General features: G+C 45.2%; 1 protein-coding gene across 1 annotated transcript; it reads left to right on the top strand.

Moving 5' to 3' along the window:
• Positions 1-1,495: 1,495 nt before the first annotated feature.
• On the top strand, positions 1,496-8,861 carry ZSCAN9 (zinc finger and SCAN domain containing 9). Its single transcript, XM_032270381.1, has 3 exons — positions 1,496-3,511; positions 3,695-3,842; positions 8,158-8,861. Exons 1-3 carry the CDS (start codon positions 2,939-2,941, stop codon positions 8,772-8,774), a joined length of 1,338 nt encoding a protein of 445 aa, XP_032126272.1. The 5' UTR covers positions 1,496-2,938; the 3' UTR covers positions 8,775-8,861.
• The last annotated feature ends 1,997 nt before the right edge of the window (positions 8,862-10,858 follow it).

Raw genomic sequence — 10,858 nt, forward strand, 5'->3', positions numbered from 1 at the left:
CCACAGCCCTGGCCATTGGCCCCATCAAAGAAGAAACTGGGCGAGCCACCACCTTTGTACGCGAACTCCTTGGCATTGGGCAAGAGCTGGGATTGCGGGGCCGGGTTGGCAGGGGTGAAGCGTGGTGAAAGCATAGACTGAGAGAGGCTCTTGAGCTTCCACAAGCCGTTGGTGCTGGAGGGGCCGCGAGACGCTGCTGTGGTGGCTGCCGGCCGCCTTCCCTACCGCGGGCTGCACGCCCACCACTTGCCTCTTCTCCATCTTGGTGGAGTCCACTGTGAAGGCGATGGGCTGGGCGGGGCAGAGGACGAAGGCGGGCTGGGCGATTGGCCAAAGCATGGCCACGGGGAGTTGGGTCAGGCGCTGCCCTGGCTTCCAGTGGGCGCGAGTCCCTGCCGTCGGGGCTGGAACTGCCGTTGACCTCCTCGTCCAGCTCAGTACCCGCAGCCCCCACTGCCACCCAGGTACGGCCCTTCCACGGCTCCCTTCTCCCCGTCCGGCGGTCACCGAGGGGTGAGTGCAGACGCTCGGGTCCTCAGGCAGCTCGGCCCGCGCACTTCCACCGCCAGGACGGTCCGCTTGGCGCCAGTGCCCCGGGCGCGCCGCCTCCAGTGTGGGCGCAGTGCGCGCCGCACCCCTGCGGCGCTGCGTCAGGGCGCCAGGGGCCTCCGCCTTTCCCTTCAGGGCGCCAGAGCAGCTGGTTGTACGAGCAGAAGATCACGACGTTCAGGGCTCCGTGGATCCGCAGCTGCGCGGTCCTCTCCCAGGCGGGGAATCAGCCCGGGCGCGGGCTCCGCAAGGCTCGGCTCTCCCGGCGGCCGGCGCTCTGCGCTCGGGGCGGCCTCTCCCTCCAGAGCGGCCCTGAGCTCCGGGTGGAGGCCGCTCTTCCTTCCCCGGTGGAAGGCGATCCCGGCCCGGCGTCGCTCACGGGGACAGTGGCTGCCTTGCGGGCTGGGACTAAGGAGGGTAGGTGGGGTCTGACATTTTAATAATTTTGGTATTAGGGTTTTTTCAAACCATAAAAACGTATTAATTTCAAAAGTGCTTTACATCAGCATTTTCAATACTTAGCCTGTGCTTCATCAACGTTTTCCGTTTAAAACCTGTGTGTGGCTCACACACGTATGACCTGATTCTGTGATTCGCGCCGAAAAAGACCTGGACACCACGAAAATGGGGGTGGAGTCCGAGGTGAGGTGGTCGCCGGAGGCAGGACATCGAGACGCGCAGTCCTAGACCGGCCCGGAAGTGCGTCTGCCAGGTCCGCGCTCCGGGAGGGGTCGGCGTCTTTCCCGCCAGGCCATTGTTCGCGCAGAGCTCTCAGCAGCGCCGGGCGGGTAACCTCCGCTCGCTCCTCGCGCCTTCCGGGTCTCGTGAGTTGGCCGTGGGGACCGGGAACGGAGGCGGGTAGGGGAAGGTGGGGTTGGGAAAGCGGTGTCGAAAGTGAACTTCACCCTCCGGGAAGTGGGAGCCCGAGGAGGGGGCGGCGGTTAGTGTCGCGCGGCTTCGGGCATCCCCTAGACCAGGATGGTCATCCCCGACTGTGGGGACGTTACACGAGAGAGGGTTGTGGGAGGACTGCGAGGCTAAAAGGTCACTTCCGTGAATAACGACCACAGGATAAGAATTCTGGAAAAAAACCCTCGGGAGAGGAAGTTAAGCATAAATAGGACTTTGGCAGCCTTCAAGATGGAGAGCCCTGTATACCCTCTCACCCCTAGATTCTAAAAGCAAATTGAGGGGCGTTGAATGGACTGGTTTTCAAGTGCAGAATGTAACAGTTCCTCATTCCCGTTTCCTTAGTTCCTTGATTCTCAAACCTTACAATACGTACAAATCACTGAGGCGCCTGTTAAAGGTGGATATTCTAGGGCTCGCTGCACTTCTCTCCACGCCCAATTCAGATTCCCCGGATGTCTGCCGTAGGGCCTGTCAGGCTGGGATCCCCCTGCTGCGCGGTGTATGCTTCCTGCCATTTTGGAGGCACCCATTTTGGAAACATCCCCTGGGTTTCAGGAGCTGCCTGGGTCTGAAGAGAAAACTTCTCCCTTGGGCTTCTTTGGCTTCTTAAGATTATCCTCACAAAGAAGTTGACCTTGGGCAATCTACTTAACTTTCCCTGGCTTCCATCTCTTATCTAGTGAAATAATTATTATAATAAAACCTGAGTGGGTAATTGTGATAATTAAATATGGTCTTGTACCTGAAAGCATATTGTAGACTTGTGCAGTGTTGACTGTTAATCTTAAGTAGCAGCAGTGCAGTGTGGAAAGCTCACAGGACTTGCCATCCACCTAAGCCTTTCTTTCTGTAAATTTAGTGAAAATAATGCCAACTTTAATTGGTTGTTTTGAAGATTAAGAAAACTGAAGTAAATAGTAAATGTTTGGTCATTCATTTAGTCGACAGTATCAATATTCCCATTTATTCTTTCTCTAATTTGATGTTTATACAGTGAGTTCAGACTTTTTATTCCGACTTTCTATCTGTGCAGTCCCTAATTCATGGGCTGGTTTCCTCCGTAAACTCTGTAAGGTATTATTGCTATTTATTTTTCACATAAACCAAGATTGAAGGATGATTTAAAAACTTGGCACAAGGTCACACAATTAGTAAACGTTGGGATCAGAATAAAACCTAGGTCTGGGCCAGGCGTGGTGGCAGACACTTGTAATCCCAGCCCTTCGGGAGCACTTTGGGAGGCCAAGGTGGGAGGATCACTTAAACCCAGGAGTTTGAGGTTGCAGTGAGTTATGATTATGCCACTACACTCCAGCCTGGGAAACAGAGTGAAATTCCCCATCTTTAAAAAAAGAAAGAAAACCCACATCTGGGCAACTTGAAAGCCTATACTCCTTGCACATTATGAATATATATAGTACCATTATTTCCATCCTTTGGTCACCATGTCACTTTTCAGCGAAGAGCTTTAGGGTCTATGATAATTGCTTGTATTATCAGTTTCTGTCATCAGCTATTGCCATTTTTCTGTATAAATAATTATTTTTACTGCTTAGACAGGCCACCTCCAAGGTGTGTCTTGAAGCATAGCTCCAGCTGGAGGGTACCTTTTAAGCTGTTCAAGGTCAAGATGAATACAAACTCAAAGGAGGTTTTATCCCTGGGTGTTCAAGTTCCTGAGGCATGGGAAGAACTTCTGACAATGAAAGTGGAAGCGAAAAGTCACCTCCAAATGCAGGAATCCAGGCTGAAACGCAATAATCCACTAGCAAGGGAAATCTTCCGAAGGCACTTTCGACAGCTGTGCTACCAAGAGACCCCTGGACCAAGGGAGGCTCTTACCCGACTCCAGGAACTTTGCTACCAGTGGTTGAGGCCACATGTGAGCACAAAGGAGCAGATTTTGGATCTGCTGGTGCTGGAGCAGTTTCTGTCCATCCTGCCCAAGGAGCTTCAGGGCTGGGTGAGGGAACACTGTCCAGAGACTGGAGAAGAGGCTGTGATTTTGCTGGAGGACCTGGAGAGAGAGCTCGATGAACCACAACATGAGGTAGGAAGGGAGATTTGCTAGAGGAAAAGAAGTATTTTGAGATGCCAAGAATCCTTGTATCTGCTTTGTATCTCCTTGACATTGGTAATAAAATAACTTTCTTCCTGTTTCCTTCTTTCTTGGAAGTGTTTATTTCAGATAGTTAATTTCTTCAAAAGTCAAATATTGTCTTTTTGTCCCCAGATGGTAGCCCACAGACACAGACAAGAAGTCCTCTCTAAAGAGATGGTGCCTCTAGCAGAGCAGACGTTACTGAGCCTTCAGTCCCAGCCTAAGGAACCCCAGCTCACATGTGACTCTGCTCAGAAGTGCCATCCTGTTGGAGAGACAGGTGAGGGACAGGATTTATTTGATGTTGAATGAATCTCACCTGGTCAAGCAAAAACAAACAATAAACCCAGAGCTGGGGAGACAGGAGATCCAGACTCCTTACCAGATAACAGCAATATTCAGTGCTTCTGAGAACCTAGTGTGCTCATTTTTGATCCTTCTCCCTGTGTGCAGACTTCTCCCTGAGTACCATTCTGGAAGCTCTCTGGACTTCTGATGCATGGTAAATTAGAAAGGCTTTTAGGGATCACTGTGGAGCACAGCTTCAGAGAAGGACTTTAAGGTTTGACAGGCAGGTTCGGATCCTGGCCTCGCCTCATGGAAGCTGCCTTTATTGGGCAGATTATTTAACCACTTGACCTCAGATCCCTCATCTACAAAATGGGATTGATAATAGCTTTGGTTTAGTTTATTTGTGCTGCCTTAAGAGAGTACCACAGACTAGGTATCTTTAGCAAAAATTTATTTACTCACATTTTTGAAGGCTAGTAGTCTAAGAATCAGGATGCCATCAGGTTTAGTTTCTGGTGGGGTCTCTTCCTGGCTTACAGATGGCCATCTTCTTGCTGTATCCTCACATGGCCTTTCCTTTGTGTGCATAGAGAGAGAGAGAGCAAGCTCTGGTGTCTCATCTTCTTATAAAGACATACCTGTTCTACTAGATAGGGCCCTACCTTATAACCTCATGTAACTTTAAATACCTCCCTCAAGGCTGTATCTTCAAATATAATCATATTGAGGGTTAGGACCTCAACATATGTGAGGGGATATCATTTAGTCCATAACCAATATGTACCTCAGAAAGTCATTGTGAGCATCAAATGCAAACAATTTATGAAAAGCACTTGGCGTGCATTATTCTTAATACATGGTTGCTATTGTCACGTATCACCATTGCCACCCTTGCCGATTTGGGCTCATACTTGCAGTAGAAAGATAGGAGATATACTTAGTAAGTGGCAGAATGTATGGGAAAATCCAATGAAATCACACTTTGCCATATTCTTCTCTGTAATCTGAGTGTGGTAGTAACCACCCTTGTGGGTATAGTACTGAGCACCTGGGACTGAGTAAGCTGCTTTCCCAGTCTAGCTCTCTCTGTGAGAATTGGCTCTGGCTTGTCTAATTTCCCACACATAAAATCATACCTTCTTACTGACTTTTTGTTAATCTTCTGACAACCTTTAGCAAAGTTGTGCTGTTTCCGGTTTCACATTACCCCCATATGCATCAAAGCTGCAACTTCCCTTGCCCCTTTGTCTCTAGCTTCTGTGTATTTCATCTGCCCTAGCAATTTCTATTACATGGAACACATCTCTTGATTTAAATTAAAGTGTATGTGTTGCGTAAATTCTGCACAGACCTTCCTATAGCTCTCATGACTTTTATCAGATTAAAATTGCTCCTCGTATAATTTTCCCTCTTAATGAGCTTTTTTCCAGTCAATTTCTTTGTTTCTTCTTCCTCTCTCTATGAACTTGGACCTTTTATTTTCTAGCCACCTCCTCTCTTCTGCCTTCCAAACTACATCTAGGACCCTGCTGAGAACCCCCTTTTCCAAGAAGCACATCTAAATTGTCCACCTATCCACTCATCCATCTATCCATTCAACAAATGTTTATAAAACATCTACTGTGGCTGTCAGAGAGTATCCAGAGGGCATCTACAGATTGGAGAGTTCTCCCTGTAAGATATCAGTGCCGGTATGTGTTATAAATTTAGGTAAAGCCAATATTATAACAACATATGCTTGAAATTACAAGAACCAAATTTAAGTTCCAGCTTTTCAACTTCCTAGCCAAGCAATATTTAATAGGTAAGTTTGAGTTTCTGTTTAAGTTATGCTGATTCTTGAAAAATCTAAATAATACAAAAGTTTATATAGTTACCAATGAAAGTTCTCCAAATCCTACTCCCTAGAGGTAACTACTCTTGTTACTTTGCTGCATATTTTCCAGACATTTCTCTATATAGTCTGTTTACCTATACATGTATATATCTTCCCATATTTTTCTATAGTTCTTTAAAGAGATGGGATAATAATATCAAGGAGTTCTGTGGTGAGTCATTTTGATAATATATCCGAAAGTGCTTCATAAGTCATGAAAGTTGTATAAACAGATACCCAGCTCCCTTGTACATTTCAGATTTAATATGAAGTTTGAGCAAAAGGGCAGTACTGATCCCACTTGTGGCCCATCTCTTCTCTACAGACACATTTTTACTTTCCAAACCTGTTGTGATCCCCCAGCTAAAAGGAGGAAGAGAGCCATGGCCTAACAACAGAGGAGTCCTAAGTCTCACACGCCTACCTATTCTGGGGTGCGAGAGACAAGACAGATGTAGGAGAAAGAGGCAAATATTTTGGTCAAAAGAAGAAGGCTGGGTCTGTTATCCTTGGTCTTTTTCTGTGTTGCAAAGTGAAGTCAGACCTGGGAAACCCAAGACATTCTAAGGATACCATGGCAGCTGCTCTTTAGTGTATAGACAGTTTGGGTCTGTTTCTCCATTCTTACTTTCAACTCCTCCAAGCAGAAAGGCTTTGATTGGGTTGGCTGGACACAATTCAGTATGGACCAGTCCTGTGGGGCAGACTTTGCTCCATATGCCAGTTCCGGGGGCCAGTCTGTTGAGGCCATAGTCGTAGAATTGGTTTCAGTCCTTTCCCTTTTATATGTTCATTCATTCAACACATATTTTTTGGGCAACTGCTATGTGCCAGGCATAATTCTCAGTGATAAAACAGAAAGATCCTTTCTCAGAGATTAGATTGTAGCAAGAGGGAGAGAATAATAAACATAAAAATAAAGAGATGATACAGTGTGTTAAAAGGTGATGATGCTATGGAATAAGGCAAAAATAGAACAGGATAAGGCAAACAGATTGTGATACTAAATGGAAGAATTCAGATAGGCCCCATTGAGAAGGTGAATTGAACAAAGACTTGAAGGAAGTGAGAGAGAGGGCCTTGCTTTGATTTGAGGTGAGAGCTTTCCAGCAAGAGAGAAGCACTAGAGCAAAGGTCTTATGATGGGAATGCACCTTGGATAATTGTGGATTTGAAAGTCATAAAGTATAGTAGTCCCCACTATTTGAGGGGGATACGTTCCAAGACCCCCATTAGCTGCCTGAAACCCAGGATAATACTGAACCCTGTATACTAATTTTTTCTATGCATACCTAAGATAAAGTTTAATTTATAAATTAAGCATCGTAAGAGATAAACAATAATAATAAAGTGGAACAATTACAGTAATATGCCAACCTCACTACTTTTGCACTTTGGGGCCACTTTTAAGTAAAATAAGGGTATGTAAACATAAGCACTGTGACACTGCAACAGTCAATCTGGTAACCAAATGGCTACTAGGTGTGTAACAGGCGAGCAGCATGTACAGTATGGATATGCTGGACAAAAGGAGGATTCATGTCCTGGGTGAGACAGCCAGATGGCATGAGATTTCATCATACTACTCAGAATGGTGCCAAATTTAAAACTCAGGAATTGTTTGTTTCTGGCATCTTCCATTTAGTATATTTGAACTGTGGTTTACTGTGGGTAGCTGAAACTTTGTAAGGCAAAACCACAGATAAGTGGGGACTACTGTACTGCCTGAAGAGCACCTAGAACAGTGGACGTTTAATACTTGTTCAGAAAATGAATGAGTACATGAAGTAACTTTCCTTGGAAAGGGTTACTTTGAGGTTATCTGAGGAAGGAGAGAGAGGTCTAAGTGAAAACTCCAGAGAAGCCAACCTGATCTTTACCCATCCCTTCCCATGAAGAAGTATAAAAAAAATACTGCCAGCCGGGCATGGTGGCTCACACCTGTATTCCCAGCATATTGGGAGACCTAGGTGAGTGAATCACCTGAGATCTGGAGTTTGAGATCAGCCTGACAAAGATGGTGAAACCCCATCTCTATTAAAAATACAAAATTACTTGGATTTGGGGGACGTGTGCCTGTAGTTTCAACTACTTGGGGGGCTGAGGCAGGAGAATCATTTAAACCCAGGAAGTGGAGGCTGCAGTGAGCTGAGATCACACCATTGCACTTCAGCCTGGGCTACAGAGCGATACTCTGTCTCAAAAACAAAAAAAAAACTTCCCCAGGCCAAGTCTACATGGGGATGAACTGACCCACGTTTTGCAAAAGAGGGCAAACTTTCCTCCTTATCTTGGGGAAGGTGTTACCACACTGGCCCTTCTGTTTCTAGCCCACTTGCTTTTCTGTGATACATTTTTATAGACATAGTCACCTACCCATAGGATCAGGGAACAAGTGACATTTACCTAGTCTTTTTCTTTGTTTCAGATGAGATGACCAAGACTGAGGACAGAGAGTTGGTGCTAAGGAAAGACTGTCTTAAGGTAGTGGAACCACATGGGAAAATGTTTAATGAGCAGACCTGGGAGGTATCACAGCAGGATCTCCCACATAGAGAAGTTGCTGAACATAAGGATAGGATACAGAGGCAGTGGGGAAACCTCTCAGGAGTGGGGCAACACAAATGTGATGAATGTGGGAAGACCTTTACTCAGAGCTCGGGTCTCATTCGACATCAAAGAATTCACACTGGAGAAAGACCTTATGAATGTAATGTGTGTGGGAAAGCCTTCAGTAGAAGTTCTGGTCTTTTTAATCACCGAGGAATCCACAATATACAGAAACGGTACCACTGTAAGGAGTGTGGGAAGGCTTTCAGTCAGAGTGCGGGTCTTATCCAGCATCAGAGAATCCACAAAGGAGAAAAGCCGTATCAGTGCAACCAGTGCAGTAAGAGCTACAGTCGGCGTTCATTTCTTATTGAACATCAGAGAAGCCACACGGGGGAGCGACCTCACCAGTGCATTGAATGTGGGAAAAGTTTTAATCGACACTGCAACCTCATTCGCCATCAGAAGATCCACACAGTGGCTGAGCTGGTCTAGGACTTGCTATGAGCAGGTTTTCCAGATCACCAGCCAAGTCGTGTGGAGTAGGTTGAGGCTAGAAAATGCCTCCCCTTTCCTTTCTCCATCAAGTATGTTTGAAACAAATATTGACTTGTGGCCCAGGGACTTCCTAAAAGGAAAGTTGGGTGTTTGAAGCTACTGTTTTCCCTTTTGTTCATTATACCTCCTTATTTTTTTTTTCTTTTTTCTTTTTAATTGCATTTTAGGTTTGGGGGTACATGTGAAGAACATGAAAGATTGTTGCATAGGTACACATGTGGCAGTGTGATTTGCTGCCTTCTTCCCCTTCACCTATATCTGGCATTTCTCCCCATGCTATCTCTCCCCAACTCCCCACCCCCTGCTGTCCCTCCACTATTTCCCCCCGGCAGACCCCAGTGCGTGGTACTCCCCTCCCTGTGTCCATGTGTTCTCATTGTTCAACACCCGCCTATGAGTGAGAACTTGCGGTGTTTGATTTTCTGTTCTTGTGTCAGTTTCCTGAGAATGATGGTTTCCAGGTCCATCCAGGTCCCTACAAAGGACACAAACTCATCGTTTTTGATGGCTGCATAATATTCCATGGTGTATATGTGCCACATTTTCCCTGTCCAGTCTATCATCGATGGGCATTTGGGTTAGTTCCAGGTCTTTGCTATTGTAAACAGTGCTGCAATGAACATTCGTGTGCATGTGTCCTTATAGCTGAACAATTTATAATCCTTTGGGTATATACCCAGTAATGGGATTGCTGGGTCAAATGGAATTTCTATTTCTAGGTCCTTGAGGAATCGCCACACTTCTTCCACAATGGTTGAACTAATTTACATTCCCGCCAACAGTGTAAAAGTGTTCCTATTTCTCCACATCCTCTCCAGCATCTGTTGTCTCCAGATTTTTTAATGATCGCCATTCTGACTGGCATGAGAGGGTATCTCAATGTAGTTTTGATTTGCGTTTCTCTAATGACCAGTGATGATGAGCATTTTTTCATGTTTGTTGGCCTCATGTTTGTCGTCTTTTGTAAAGTGTCTGTTCATATCCTTTGCCCACTTTTGAATGGGCTTGTTTGTTTTTTTTTTCTTGTAAATCTGTTTTAGTTCTTTGTAAATTCTAGATATCAGCCCTTTGTCAGATGGGTAAACTGCAAAATTTTTTTCCCATTCTGTTGGTTGCCGATTCACTCTGATGACTGTTTCTTTTGCTGTGCAGAAGCTGTGGAGTTTAATTAGGTCCCATTTGTCTATTTTGGCTTTTGTTGCCAATGCTTTTGATGTTTTGGTCATGAAGTCCTTGCCTACGCCTATGTCCTGAATGGTTTTGCCTGGATTTTCTTCTAGGGTTTTTATGGTGTTAGGTCTTATGTTTAAGTCTTTAATTCATCTGGAGTTAATTTTAATGTAAGGTGTCAGGAAGGGGCCCATTTCTGCTTTCTGCACACAGCTAGCCAGTTTTCCCAACAGCATTTATTAAACAGGGAATCCTTTCCCCATTGCATGTTTTTGTCAGTTTTGTCAAAGATCGGATGGTTGTAGATATGTTGTGTTGCCTCTGAGGCCTCTGTACTGTTTATACCTCCTTATTATTACTAGCTGTGTCTCTTATTTTTTATTATTATTTTTGAGATGGCTGCTAAACCCTTCTAATAATGTAATAAATGGCACTGCTAGAGCTAACATGCCTGAAAGATTTGGTATCTGTGTTTAACTCCAAAGGTTAACAGAGCTTTACTGATGGTTAACTAATGAGTCTTTGGTTTATAGTATAAACAGCTTTTCCACCTTACTACTTCCCTCTGACACCAACATGACTCTCCCTTGAAAAGTGACCAGCATGGGCTGTGTGCTTCAGTGTCTTCAGTGTGTCCATTTACTTACCCATAATTGGTCCTCACAACAGCCACACAGGGAAATGAGCATTGTCATTATCCCATTTTACAGATGCGGAATCTAAGGCTCAGAAAATCCAAGCATCAGAGCCAAGGCTGAAACCCTGAACTTTTATTTTTAGTAATGCTTTAATTTTGGAATAATTTTAGATTTACAGAAATGTTGCAAAGATAAAGTTCTCATATTTCCTTC

Source organism: Sapajus apella, unplaced genomic scaffold, assembly GCF_009761245.1.
Source record: "Sapajus apella isolate SASKATOON/1434 unplaced genomic scaffold, GSC_monkey_1.0 scaffold210, whole genome shotgun sequence".
In the NCBI taxonomy this organism is placed as follows: Eukaryota; Metazoa; Chordata; class Mammalia; order Primates; family Cebidae; genus Sapajus; species Sapajus apella.

Bases quoted from the DNA above. Each gene is read 5' to 3' on its own strand.
- ZSCAN9 (XM_032270381.1), top strand. From the start codon at position 2,939: ATGATAATTGCTTGTATTATCAGTTTCTGTCATCAGCTATTGCCATTT. The intron at 3,512-3,694 runs GTAGGAAGGGAG...TTTTGTCCCCAG, and splicing joins TCGATGAACCACAACATGAG to ATGGTAGCCCACAGACACAG. The intron at 3,843-8,157 runs GTGAGGGACAGG...TCTTTGTTTCAG, and splicing joins CCATCCTGTTGGAGAGACAG to ATGAGATGACCAAGACTGAG.